The 14,684-nt window shown below is 40.2% G+C and overlaps 1 protein-coding gene across 3 annotated transcripts in view; it reads right to left on the bottom strand.

The window, feature by feature from the left end:
- Window positions 1–319: 319 nt before the first annotated feature.
- Window positions 320–14,684, bottom strand: part of LOC143318293 (CUB and sushi domain-containing protein 1) — a 375,208-nt gene continuing 360,843 nt past the window's right edge. For 2 of the 3 annotated variants that reach the window (XM_076726460.1, XM_076726479.1), the window contains 5 exons: window positions 13,882–13,994; window positions 11,013–11,100; window positions 10,584–10,710; window positions 7,794–7,856; window positions 320–5,425 (listed from right to left, as the gene is read on the bottom strand). In XM_076726460.1, coding sequence (XP_076582575.1) covers window positions 5,266–5,425; window positions 7,794–7,856; window positions 10,584–10,710; window positions 11,013–11,100; window positions 13,882–13,994 — 551 coding nt within the window. In that variant the 3' untranslated portion in view covers window positions 320–5,265. The remainder of the gene's footprint in view (window positions 5,426–7,793; window positions 7,857–10,583; window positions 10,711–11,012; window positions 11,101–13,881; window positions 13,995–14,684) is intronic. The other variant, XM_076726469.1, reaches the window with a different exon arrangement.

The raw sequence follows: 14,684 nt of genomic DNA, 5'->3' as shown, positions 1-14,684 counted from the left end.
TCTACATACATCTTATATCTGCATTGAATCTGTTCTGAATTTAATAATTCATAGAGAAAAAGCAGCTCGTCTCTGCCATGTGACACTGTGTGGAAAGGCAATGTGTGACATTTACAATTTTAGCAGCTCTTTTTTTCAGCTCGCAGCAACATGGGCCCCTGTGTTTCAATGAGGACTGCTGACAGTACCACTTTACAGAAAGTGTGGGACAAATGTGGAAACTTCTTCCCACACTGTGAAAAGTCTCAGGAGCAGAAACAACCTTGGCATTTTAAAATTTAGTGGGTAGTTTTATTTAATTCTTTTTTCTTTTTTTTTTCAACTTGTAACCAGCTGTCGCTCTTTTAAACCGTGAGGACTGCTGACGATGCCAAATGAAGGACAAATGTGGAGACGTCTACACAAATTATTTTAAAAAGTATTGTGCAGAGAATATTATCCAAATTTTCAAGGCACAACAGAGATGGGTCATAGTCTGAAGGATAATAAAGTTGAGTTAGGACAGTAGTTCTGCTATAAATTCTAAAGGCCAGAAGTCACTGTATACACTGCAGCAGCACCGTATGTGCAGCCCCCCCACTGTCTAATCGCCATACCAAACAAGATGATCTCATTACAGCAGGATGGGTCCTTTGTTCCAAAATTTGATTCTACTAAGATTTAAAGTTGTGATGTACTCTCTACTTCCATAAAAATGTTTGTACCATTGTAAGATCATGTCCATGAAAAAGATCTTCATCACAACAATAGTCCTCCTTTTTCTGCTATTTATAGGTGAGATGAAGCACAGGTCGGACCTAGAGAGGAGTGCCTTCCTTACCGTTTCAATCATTCACAATCCCGCCACTTTAATCAAAGAGTCGCTGAAAGGAATTATCTCCAGCTATCAGCTCGACATCTGTCTCCTCTCTGAGTGTAATCTGGACATACTGGGGATCTATTTTAACATACTGAACAAAAAAAAAATGAATTTCGGTTTAGCTGTTATCTATCAAACAATCCAAGGCTGAGTTCACTCGTTGTCTGCACCTCCACTATGACTCAGCACATCTTTAGTCTAAGTACACAGTCTGTGTATTACACTCAAGGAGAAAAATATTACGAAAAATTTCTGCTGTAAACTTGAGACCACATTGTGGTATTTGCATTTCCATGAATTTCTGTGTCTACTCAAGATCAGAAGTCTAAGGAGTCTAAATTTTCTTGTTTGAGCACACTAGGAGATCTGATCTGTGTCATTAATTGTTAAACATTAGACCTTTTATTACCCCTGTGGAAACCTTGCAGCCTCTAATTTTCTGGTGCTATTATGCTCTCTTGACTCCATAGGAAATCTCAGCTGAATTAATTAAATCAATTAAAATAGAGGCACTGGGTGCACTCCAGCAATAAAAAGAGAGGAGGCTCGCTGTCTTGTGAGCAGACGCTCTGCTGTTGTTTACAGATGTCTTATTTCTGTGAAGAGATTTTTAATGTGTCTTCTGCCTTGACGTACTCTTTAACTACTGCCAGTGTTGTAGCTCTTACGCACATCTGCATATCTTTATTTTCTGTGCCTCACACTGCTGTGTTTCATGACCCTGACACTGAGGCTGTGAATGACAGCCTAACAATGGATATTATACTACCAAGAATATCCCATAGTCATGCCTCCAAACACAGCCACCATTGTTTCAGGGACATTTCATTTGCAACATTCAGGTCTGGAGTAGATTCGCTTTCAATTAAAAGAGCTGAAAATGTAAATAGAAACTGCAATTTGCTTGTTAATTCACTCTCATTTACTTCAAAATAGGCGGATGTGACAAGCTTCTCATGCCAAATGTTTTTTTTGCTGTTTTTTTTTTTTTTTCAGCATTTGAGTTCTGGGGAAAATCCATTCCATCCATTTTTGTGAATTGAGTCTTTGCCTGGAATATAACACTGTTATATAACGTGTTTCATGAAGAAAATCATCATTTTATCAGCTTTCATTATCTGACTCTCAGCATTTGATATCACATGTGTAAAGGAATGGATTTGTGATTTATTGTTTGTAGGTATGACAGCATGATGGACTGAGCCTGACTATCTGAAAACATGAGGAACAGAAAGGAAAATTCATTTAGACAATAAAAACCATGCAGGTTAAAGCAAATGCCTGTAGCGTAAACCTAATGCCAGAATGGTGTGCATGGAGTTTGAAACAAACAAGAAACAGGCCTGAATACACTGAAAAGACACACACTGAAAGCAGTTACATCTGTGATCTAAACCAAGTGCAGCATCTTTCGAAAAATAAAAATATTTTGAGAGAACACTGCGAGAAATAACAAGCTTGGCAAGTGATTTGAAACTAGTGAATTATCTTGGATCCTGCAGACTCGTGGGTGTTAGTAGGACATTTTGACTTGAAATACCAGGAAATAAGCTGAATGCAAGGCTGCACTCGCTAAGCTTGTATATTTGTTGCAGTGAGGTTCCAGCATTGATAAGCAGGATGTAACTTACTCTCTGCACACGAGGTATTTCTCAAACAATGGAGGGGCTCTGGGGGCAATAACTCTTGACAACAATAATTGTGCATGTTGTCTTCATACTGTATCAGTTTGTCCTCTGCCTTGAATGACCGATGCTCGAACAGATCACGCATACGCTGGGAGCTCTTTAAAAAGGTGTGCTAAAATAAGATCATGTGCATCAGATGTGCATGATGATGCATGAGAATGTGAGAAGTTGTGGAAACACATCTTTTTAAAGAGATACAGTCACAAGTTGTTTCTGAAAGCTTTCACTGTCTGCGACTACAAGTGATCGAATGAAAAATGAGCCCATAGTGAGACACTATTGAATCTTTATGTACTATTTAGTACAGCTTAAGAGAACTGTACAGTATCTCAGAAAATGATTTAATGCCTGTAAATAAAACTAGCAGTGTGGCAGCAGTGTTTCAGTGGGACCATTCTGCATGTTATGGATGTGAGTCTTTCTCTATCGTTCTTCCACACATTACAGCAGTAACAGTGTTCAGCATGAGCTTTCAGAAACAGCCACTGTTCTAAAAATGGCAACAAAGTGGTGTCATTATGTGACACTAGAAGCTCAGGTCCACAGGTAAACTGATCCCAACTTTCTGGTTGGCTAGCATGTTGTCATGGCAACAGAATAAACAACGATATAGCATGTGGTCACACCTTCTGCTAACAGGGAGTGTGAAATATAAATGTGTATATACAAACACTCTGTAACCCTGTATTTAGTCATTTTGTCGTCTTTTTAAAGATAGAAGTTTTTGAATAAAATTCTCTTTTTTGAATGACTCATTTTTCAAACCCATTTCAGACCCAAAAAGTATTCATTTTTTCATAACCCAGTCAGAAAAACACACTAGTGCAAAATTTGTGCGGTTTAAGAGTTTATATAAAGTTTATATTTTGGGGTCCCCAGCAGCAGTGGTTTGGGAAGTCCCATGGGGCCACTGGGTTTTTGAACATGGAGTCTGTTCATCAATATCTTCATTGAAGAAAAATGCCAGAAGAGACAATTAGAGACAACTGCTTGCCTCTGTTTTCATAGAAACCTGTCCTTGTCTCTCTTTTCCAGCACGACAGACAGAGGTTTCTATCTGTCCATTTGTCTGTGTCCTTCTGTCTAATTTCTGTCAGTCAACCAGTCTGTCTGTGTATCTGTTCATCTATTTCTGATTTTGTGGCTGGAGAGTATGCTGTAGGAAAAAAAAATCAGCCATCACTTGACTGATAATCCCGACCGCAGTTAGGAGAAGACAAATCATTTCCTGGATTTGGCCACAGTCGACGATCTTGACAGCTTATTGCCTCCAGGCTTCCACTTGTTCAGCCACCAAGCACAGATTCCTGGCTAGTCCAAGAACAAGAATCAGTTGTCTGACTCTTTGATTGTATTAGACAGGCCTCTGGAAACCAGTCCATTGTGTACACCAGCCCAGCTACTGAAATGTCTGGTTTTCTGGTTCAGCACAGTCTGCCTAGTGCTAGTGTGGAATAGTGTATATAGGACTTATGTGTGTAGTACCTCTATAGTATATTTGAAAACGTCCAAAACTCATCTAGAACTAGTTCATAGGTTCTTGTACTAAACCTGGGGAAATAACATTTACATATGCTTGTAAATTTGTATGTTTTAGCCAAATTAGTTGCCAAATACTGTAGGTAGACATTGTCATAAAAAGGCGTAACAGTAAGTGGAACCTACTTGAAAATCCAACAAATCAACCTGCCTAACTCTGTGATTGTCCTGCTATATCCAACCCTTCTCCAAGTAAGCTAAAACAAACATATTAAGTTCATCTGCAACTGTTATTTGCCCCTGGCTCATCTATCCCTAGTCCACCAGTACTAATTTAATACCAGCATCCAGTACTGGATGAGAGTATCATCTTCTTTAAAGGAATTGGTCTGGTTGTTACTACATTGACTGCATTTGGTTGTCAACTTTACAGCAGTCTGTGCGATCACCAGACTCTGCAAGCTGTCACTACGTTAGAGTCCAGTCCTGTCATGTCCAGCGTGATGGAAGTCCAGAGGGAGATTTTTGGTCCAGCACCAGTGATGGTTGTTGTGTTGACATGTTGGAACCATCCAATTACTACTCGATGTCTGGGGGGGGGGGTTCAGGGGTGGAATAGCCTATGTGCTTCCCCTGAGGGTAGAACCTCACATTGGTCGAACCCGTGTCTGGCCTGCAGCAGGGGAGTGAGTAAGCCTATACCACTGTGCAAATTTGGCATGGGGTATGGGGTTAAGTGGGGTAAACCCCTATTCATGTTGCAGGGAGGGCATTCAAGGGCCATGTGACTTTCCTTGGGGAAACTGGGTTAAATTTTGCAGAAGTCGAACTGACACTGGACGAGCACGGTTCAATGAAGTTGTCTTGGAAGAAACTCAATTAGTTGTACCATCTTTCTATGTCTTTCCTGGGTACTGACGAAGAATTCTGGTCCCGGCACTGAGCTCCTGAACAATGGATTTTAGGTTATTTGATGTCGCCATTGTCTAGTCCAACTTACTTCACTCTTTCAGAGTACGGGGAGAGGTGATACCATTGTTCAGGTAGGAGGTGGAGCAGAGCTGCATTACTGTGCAGATTATGCTGAGGGAGGACCAGCATGCTACAGCACAGAGTGCTTACGGTGATGAGTCCAATTCACAAGTTTGTTCTTTCTTCTCTGTTTGGTGAAACCGCACACCAGACTGCAACAGGGAGGTTGGACTGAACCACTGTATAGTTAGTGGCAGGGTTGATGGACTATACCACCGTGCAGACTGTATTGAGTGTGGTATCAAATCGGACTGCTTTAGCCTCAGTGGGCTTCATGTTGGTGTCATACATTGGGTTTTCAAAGGATGCCTGGCCGTTGGAGCTCTCATGGCCGACATAGCCATTGAACTGGACCTTTGGACGTGTTCTGAAAAACAAAAGGAGAGGGAAAAAGTGGCGTTCATGGCAGATATTTGGTTTCAGAAAGACATCTTTGCAAAACTGAACATAAGAAAAAGACAACACAGTACAGCCACAAGGGTGCGAGCCTCAAAAACACCACATGACAAGTAAACCACAAACTCACATTCTCGGACAGCAAGATTAAATTTGCTGATGTCTTTGTTTTAATATACAATATGTATCAGCTGTCGACGAGGACACATAATAACAAGGCTAGTCACTTTTACACATGAACCATAGCATGACCTGAATTGAGTGATGTTTTGAATTGGCATGTAAAATTGTCATTGGTAGTACTGAGTCCATTAAGAATTAACACAGAGGTCTGTCGCTCTATGCAGCATTTAGCTCAGTGGTTTGTTTTCCAGCACACTTGTCCAGCGAAAAGAGCAATGCTCAAAAGCGAAAAAAAAATAAAAATAAAAATAAAATAAAATATATATATATAAAGCATCTAGCAGCTTAAGATCAAGATATATACAATTTTCTCTGAAGGTGGTGAATCAAACCAATGGAAAAAGGAATAGGAGCAGGAAGTTTGACTTTTGTCACATTTGTGTGAAAAGTTCAACCAATTCAAAATAAGACTTTAAGACAATGCATGTCCTAACGATGGATTTAAAAAGCGCAGGATGGAAGAGAGCAGAATGTCCCAGCACTACTCATGAATGTAAGAGAAACCTGTACGTAATTGTATTAGTCTAGATTAACACTTAACTGAATATTGACAACATTTGTCTGATTTAGTTCGACAACCGATTCAAAAATCAATGTTTAATCAAAAAAGTTAACTTGAAATAACCTTCTCTGTCCCTTCAGCTGTCTTGTTAGACATGTTGGTTGGCAGCTTTGCCCTTGAGATAAAAGACGCAAACTTAGTCAGAGCAGGTTTCTGGTAAAAATCTACAAATTGCAGGAGAATTAGAGCAGGAGCAAGAACATGAACCATAACAACTGTCTGCTTCAGTGGTTCAGCTGACCAGTGCCCATCTGCTGCTCTAATGTGAGTGTGTCTGCATGCATACAACCTGCCACCAGCGAATGACACCCAATGGTTTCAGTTCAAAAGAATACATCATTACTCAATTTACCTTAATGATGATTCTAAGAAATTTACAGCAGATCCACGGTGAAATATAACCACCTTCTCCTACTTTGTGTGTTTGTTGCAGATTACATTTTTGGATAATCAGGTCCTATAATCCAGTTAGATATAATCACTTACTCCCGAACCCTGTGGAACTATTAGCAGGGAGGAGTGCTGCAGCTGAAGCGCTGTTTGACTCTGACCTCATTAAGAGTGTGTGTACGTGTATGTGTGTGTGTGTGTGTGTGTGTGTGTGTGTGTGTGTGTGTGTGCGTGCGTGCGTGCGTGCACTGGTAGAAATCCAGCCCTGGGGAGTCACTAAGCCTACCCTACATGCTCAACCCATTACTTTACAAAACTGCACACACATCAACACACACCGCAGACCTCCCTGCGTGGCAGTAGTTCAAATCGCTGCACTAGTTTCTAGTTGTGGCTGTAGGTGCAATAGTTTAATTTTATTGGTAGAATGAATAACAGCACACATAATTGCTTTGACAGTATTATAGATACTATGCAGACATGTGGGCCAAAGCAGGAGGAAACTGCAGTGTACACACTCACACCTTGCTTTTAGTGTCTCATTTAAACTGTAACATTGTTATGTGAAGAAATCATTTCCATTTATGTCGGCTTGCCCTTATGTTGGACTCAGCATTGCATTAGCAAAGTTAACTTTACCACACATCTGCTGTTAAGTCAGGATGAGAGTAATGAACATAACAGGTAACAGCAAAAAAAAAAAAGCAACAGCATACAGAAACAGACATACTACTTGTTTCAATCAGACCAGTTTGTGGTCGAATACTGTAGTTGCTCTTAATGACATCATGCTGACAGAGAGATGACAATGAGATCGAAGACAAAATAAAATGCCCTCTGTCGACCTCTAAATGACTGCTGTTTTGACACAGTAGGGCTGCACTGCTTTCAAAAATGTGTCCATTTTCCTGAGTCACCCCAATTACTCTTAGCAAAGGAGGCATCTCCTTGTTCCATTTCCCTCTGAACAGAACATTCATTGTGGTTTATTCTTATTTCACAGCCATACATGATAGTGTCAGACAAAGCACATAATTCAAAAAATCAGAACTCCATATTTTGGTTAATTGTGCAGCCTTACTAAACAGCATGAAGAAAAAGCTAAAAACTAAAAACAAGGGATGACGAGTTGGACGGAGGATGTGGCGGCGGGCGGAGGTCTGGTTGCTGTTTGAACCAGGTGAAGGACAGGTGCCAGTCTTACCTGCCGCCAGGCCCCCAGGTGTCTTTTGGTCTCTCATTGTCATCTGTGTCAGCAGACAATGTCCTGCATACAACCATCAGCTTTAATATACATCCACTAGCATTGCACAGGGCTAACTGGCAGGCAGGTAATGAACATAACGGTAGTGTTTGTCATCTTCTAGCCTAATCTGCTGTTGGTGTATTATGATAAATGTGCAGTCAGTGTCTGTGTAAGTCTGCATAGCCCTGTCACCGTGTCAGTATTCACAGGATTTACTATAGTAACTGGTTAGCATAGCAAAGTTTCCTCCATAACATCAATAGGACAGGACACACTGTATTTCACTGCACATCAAATACTGTAGCATACATAAATGACAAGCCCACTGATCAATGTGCAAAAATGACTACAGTTAGATGATTTTATAAAACTCTGAGCGATAGAGTGCAGAAGTCAGAACATCCCTCAGATGTCGAATCTCATAATTCCTAACATTAATGGTGACATTGTTACCCTCAATACAGTTCCACGTTATCTGCCATCTTTAGGCATTGTAAGTCTTCTGTGAACTTTCAAGGACTAATAAGCAGTATCTCAGGTCAGTCAGAGTTAACCTTCACAGTGCGCTTGGAGTCTTAAAGCTATAATTATGTTTTAAAATGTCCGTAAACCTGCCTGTCCTTCCAAAAATCTCTTATCATCTGCTTAGTATGTTTCAATAGTGCTGTAGGATGAAGGGTGTCTCAAACAGACGCTTCCTCTATTCAGTTTGCAACAAAAGACTTATAAACTAATCATGTCTAATGACGAGGGAAATACATCTACACTCGTTACAACATGGGCTCAAGTAACTAAATTGCTTGTCTGCCTGCGCCCATTTGATAACACTCATACTTATTTTTCATCTCATATGCATCTAAAATCAATTCAGTGTACAATTTCCAACGTCGTTAAGGAAGATTTGTACTAGGTGAGATTATTGGGTGATGCTTATGAACAATAACGTCACCCGCAATTGCTTGCAGCATGTATAAAGGCCTTTCCTTTGAAAGTTTTTGTCATGTAAATGTGATCTTTATGGGAGGTGTCCACCCAGTCAAGCAATAGATCAAACAAAGTACTATTTTTAAAGACTTTGAACAACTATGGACAAATCATTTTATTATACGACTCAAGATGAAGTCTAACTGTACAGACGTTGTCCTGTAAAAACTACTTATTATTATTCAAAGGGAGCATGATCAAAGGGATTCTACTGTAATCTGAATTAAACTAGAAAAGTGACAATATCTGCCCTTGAAAGCTTATGTGGAGTGCTTCCTGCCTACTTGTCTGTGCTGTACTAGGGCTGCTCCTCCAGTCACCAGAAATAAGCAGTCGACAGCCATGCGGCCCTGCATTCAGAGGCTCAAATTACAGAGGGCATGACTTGTTTTGTGCAAGGAAGAGGCAAAAAGGATTACACTACTGTGCAAGACTGCAATATTCTGTACAGTTCTTTTATAACAAATGTGCTGTTCACAGAAAAAATCCACCCTGAAACATGTTTACTTATTAAAAGCAGATATTTGTACATGTATTTTGCATTGTGTTGTGGCTTTTTTTTTTTCTTCTCCTTGACGATAACCAAAAAGCCACAAAAACCCACCACTTTAAAATACTTCAAGTGTAGCTACAAACTGATAGCACAAAAAAATTCTGCTATCTGACACATAAATAATAAACTGTGCATCAGTGCTCATAGGCAGTATCTCAGACTCACTCATTGGAATTGTGCTCTAAGTTTGGTCTTTCCATTCGAGCAGGACTGACTGTTTACAAGTTATTTACTACGTTTTAGACTTACACTCAGGAAAAATACAGGTCTTTCTTTTAATTGATGCTTTAAGATCCAGTAAATGCAATCACATTTCTAAACCACTGTTACAGATGCATTTCATCATTGCCAATTAGGTGTAAATGACATGAAATTGTTTAAAAAAGTTTGCGAATAGGGCATGACACCTCTGACAAAACGAATCCAAAGGCTTTAAATCCTTAACTCTGAAGAAATGTGTTGTCTCTGAATTCAACTGCCACCTTCAGTAAACTCCTAACCAGCCAGAAGAGATCTGCATCTCCTCCCTAATCCTGAAAACGTAGCATGACTTTCCAAGGTTAATGAAGCCGATAAACCGTTTTCACTCCAAAGATTAAAAGTAGGACAAAATATGTGCCACTGAAATGTTGTTTGGACTGATGTCTTCCACTGAGAGGCTTGACAAAGGTCTGATGCCAGCCCCTCAGAAAGAGAGCTCCCACCTTTCTGCACTAACATTTATCAAAGGGCAGATGATAATGCAATGCTACCCAAAGACACACTTAAAATGAGTTAATGGGTGAGTGTTTCAAATGTATGAAATTAATTACGGAATTAGTCTGAGCAATCAGGGAAGAGTGGTGCACTGAAGAAGAAAATTAAACACTCAGAGAAATCTTCCAAATGCACTGAAAAACATGAAGTTATATCTGCATAAGGAAACAATTCAAGGTGGATATTTTCTTATGTTTATTCATCAGGTGAACCAGCTGAAGATCATCTGATAGAGCTGCTGGTCATGTGCGTGTTATAATTAGAAAAAACAGCATTTGGAGCACGTTTTCACTTTTACTTCACTATACATATTGCTTTTGCATGACTTTTGACTGAGGGAGCCGAACGTACCTACAGAGACAGCAGCAAAGCCAGAAGACAAACACCTGTTTTGTATTCTACTCTGCTGGTTGTCTGTTTTTCTCTGATGGATTTACGTCGAGGATAGAGCTTACCTGTGCTTGTAGAGGTAGAAGGCAAATCCAGACAGGATGAGGGCAAAGAAAGGGACTAAGATGGCTGCTGCCACCGAGCTGCTGTTTGTGTAGGGGTTGGATGGGTCCATTGCCATGGTTACAGGGCCTGGGGATACAGACACGCATAAACCCACACATGCATGAACACATAACATGCAAATAGCATTCCGTGCACGTGACTCGATTCTTCTTGCATTATTAGTCTGTACACTTGAGTTTTGCTTCTAGATTATGCTCAGTCCAAAATTAAATCTGTTTTTATGCTACACAAACAAAATCACTTCAACATTTCCTCGGTTGGGCTGAATATTTGAGTCTTTCCACAATGCCCCACTTTCAGAATGACACTGTTTCCTGAAGAGATAAAGGCTGTGTTGTTTGTTGTGCCGATGTCACAGACTGATCTACCTTGTCTCGTCAGATGGAACTTCCCAAAGTCTTTACTGTGAATATGCCCCTGGTAGACAAAAGTCTTCTGGTCTGATTCTGCGGTGACCTGAAAAACAGAACATACGGTCCAGTATGAGCAGAGACAGCGGGAGATACTGCATAACTGTTCACAGCATTAAAGACTTATGTGATGGAGGAGCAGCGTGCTGTCGAAACAAGTGCCAGTCTGACACAGAGGTAGATGGTCCTCAACCCAAAACCACAGCCGCAGATCTTTCTTATTCCACGATGAAAACAGGGCAGAATTCTAATCACAGTGTCAAAATGTGGCTTACGGCTCCAACGTAGGATGTATGAGACAGGTGTGGTTATAGGGTGAGAATATTTTAAGCACAGACAGGTGAGTATGTAATTGCCTTCCTGTATAGCTGACTGCAGACGGATGACATTCAGTAGTCAGCTTAATGTTGTCATCCATGAGGATTACAGTGGAACTAAGTTTTATATACTGTGCCATACTTCTTAGCCAGCAAATGTCATTTGTGTATTAAGTATAGTTCCTTTTTTATTTAATTAAAACAATCATTCAGTGTTTTGCCTGGTTGTTTTCAGTCATACTGTGATTTAAATTTGGTAAACTCAATGAACAGTTGTTGTTTTTTTGAGGATCTGACATTTTGTTGTTTGCTGTATTTTCATTATGCTATTCAGTATGCGTCGTGTGTGCCAGGTTCATCCTGTACCCTCCCCTCATCAACAGCATCCTTCCACGTCCTGTAGTCTGGCCTCTCTCCTGTGCCCACCTCCTCCTCCTCCTCCTCCTCCCCTCTCCACCACCTCTCGCTGGGAGATTGAAGCAGCAATGTTTTACTCATGAATCGACAATCCAAATTTCATCTTCTAAGTGTAAAAAGATTGTTTTCAGGAATCACAATTTGGCCATTTTTAGCCTGACTCTTCTCCTCCCTCATTCTTTCTGTCATTGGCCACATGATAAATTGGCTGTCTACGCGTCTGCTTCCCTCCTTCTTAAATCCTTTTTGCCCCTGTCCCTGCCTGCTTTTACAATCTCCCCACTCAGTTCCTCCATCCCACCCTCTCTCCTCAAACAGGATCAGTTTTTTAATCCATTCCCAGGTGTAGACATGATCTCCAGAAGTCCCAGGTTAAATATCACATCGAACTAAGTTAAAAAAGGCTAAATGGAACATAGAAACCCACAGAGCTGACTTTCTATCTTTAGCTTTTTCTCTCTTTGTCTTTCTTTCTTGACACTCTCAAAATTCAATATTCGTATCAAATTTAATGCAGATGATTGAACGCATTCACAGTCTATGGACAGAAAATATAATTTATGCACATTGCAAAGAGAAATTATGAATACACAGAGGAAATGTGCAATAATTCAACAATACCTAAGCTCCAGATGTGTGGTTTTACAGGGAGTGACATGCTGGAGCTATTTAATGGCCAGGCAGGTCACATCCTGGAGTCTCTGCAGGACGCTTTGCAACCTCACACTGACAACAAAGCCGTGTCCAATATCACTTCATTTGCTCATTTGCTAATTCATTACTTATCATCCCGTACATCAGACACTCAGTGGTTTACTCATGAACAATAAATGGAGACTGACGGATCATCATTGATTCGTGTCATCACTGATAGGTGTGGTATTGTACAACAGTAATTTTCAGTTCTATAAAGCGCAATGCATTGCACTGCCATGACAGCAACTTTTTTCATTCAACAGCTGGGATATTCGACGATGATAAACATACTGCACTAGAGTAAATAGAGTGTGATGTGCACCCAGCCAAGAAATAGTTCCAGCATGTAACTCTCTGTAAAGACAGACTGATGTTATGTCACTTGTAAAAACAAGATAGAACATCTTCATCAGTGAGGCTTAGGAGTTCTGGCAGGAAGATTTTTGAATGTTTGTCAAGCTAACTGTTTCCCTGTTTCCAGTCTTAATGCTAAAGCTAACCATCTCCTGGCTGTAGCTGCATGTACACACAGTGCAGACATAAGAGCTGCATCGATCTTCTGTTCTATGAACGACAATAAAGTGAAAAAAAAACAAACAAACACATTCATTTAAAATGCGCCTTTGGTCCAGTGGGTGAAGTCACAGATGCTACATGTCTATTTTTCCACAGTCTACGAAGAGTAATATTAGACGTAGTTGCTGTATCCACTGGGCAGGAAGGATCACCCCGGATGACAGATGGCAATTAGATATGACATGTAGGAGATAAACCTCCATTCTTCACAATGGCAAACTTTGCAAATAGATAACTATGGGATGTCCTCATTTTGAACCACACTACAGTATTTAACTTACCTTAATAACAGTTTAAAAGACAGTAAACATTGTGGATAGACTAGTAACAGGAAAAGGTGACGTACTAGCGTTTCAACCATATTGTATGCCGGGTAATAAATGCAGAGCTGTGTTTTGGGATTTCTGGATTCTGATGACTTTTAGCCACTTCAGCTGATGGTGATAATTTTATGGAATAATTTATTTCTTATGGCTTTGATATGGAAACAAAGGCTTCTTGGTAAACCGCATCCTCCCTCCATTTGAACCGATGTTAATTAGAGCCTATTGTATTTCAAAATCTGTTTTGCATAATGTGACTGAGGATTTGTCTGGATTTTCAATACACCTCTGTTGCAAGACCCCGTCCAGCGTGGTGGGTGAGGGCTGAGTAATGTGGCAAAATTCAATAATATCACTCTTTAATGATGTGCTAATATCCTGTTACTACAATCCTGCTGTCCAGAATTATTTACATGAATATTTTGATACTGAGTTTGATTATTAGATATGTTCATTTTAAAATGCCCGATGTAGAAAATAAGAGGAAGCTTGTCTTACATATCCATCCATAGCCCAGTTGTCATTTTTAAACTTGCTGAGGTAATGCTCTGTCGGCCCCTTCACCTGGTAGACCTTCAACAGCAGCTGGTTTTCCTCTGACTTGTAAGTGCCTGGATGAATAGAAATACATGGAGGAACGAAGAATGTGGTTAGTGCCTGAACCTTGTATAAATTAAAAAAACAAAACAAAACAGCAACTTGAAGTGTAATTTGTGTTGGCACTTGGCAAGAAAACAGAGAAAGACAGTGAGGCAAAGCTACCATGGGAGGCTGACAAACAGACAGACAGGCAGGATGACTGATAAACAGAGAAAAGGAGACACCTTGACATTTTGAATTATTATACTCGATTTCCTTCACCAAGCACCTGACACATTACTGGGGAGAAAAGTGACATTTACCCTTCAGCTACATGTCTCTACGTGGTTAACTATAGTGCCAACACAGAAACTGTTGCTGTTCAATATGACAAGTCCGTGTAAAAGAAAAATCGCACATTCGAAATGAAATAATTTCATACGTTGGGAGGCCTTGTCTCTCTCACCTGCAGAAAATCTTTCATTACTCCGGGATCAAGCTGAACTATTGATTGTGAAATGTCAAAACATACATGGGTGTAAGTGATAGAGTCAGACAGTGTTTCTCAGTTGCTTAAACACTACTATTTGGGAGGTTTTCACTCCAGAGTGCAGCTTTACCTGCTTTGTGAACCTGCCAGTCACGTAATATAGTCTATGTATCTCTAGTACATATGAATAAAAAATGCACCTGTGCAGTGGAGCACTGCTGTGGGAGGTTTT

The sequence above is a fragment of the Chaetodon auriga genome, chromosome 1 (assembly GCF_051107435.1).
Source record: "Chaetodon auriga isolate fChaAug3 chromosome 1, fChaAug3.hap1, whole genome shotgun sequence".
NCBI lineage: Eukaryota > Metazoa > Chordata > Actinopteri > Chaetodontiformes > Chaetodontidae > Chaetodon > Chaetodon auriga.
Note: the sequence above shows the minus strand (reverse complement) of the source record. Positions and strands in the feature narration are given on the sequence as shown.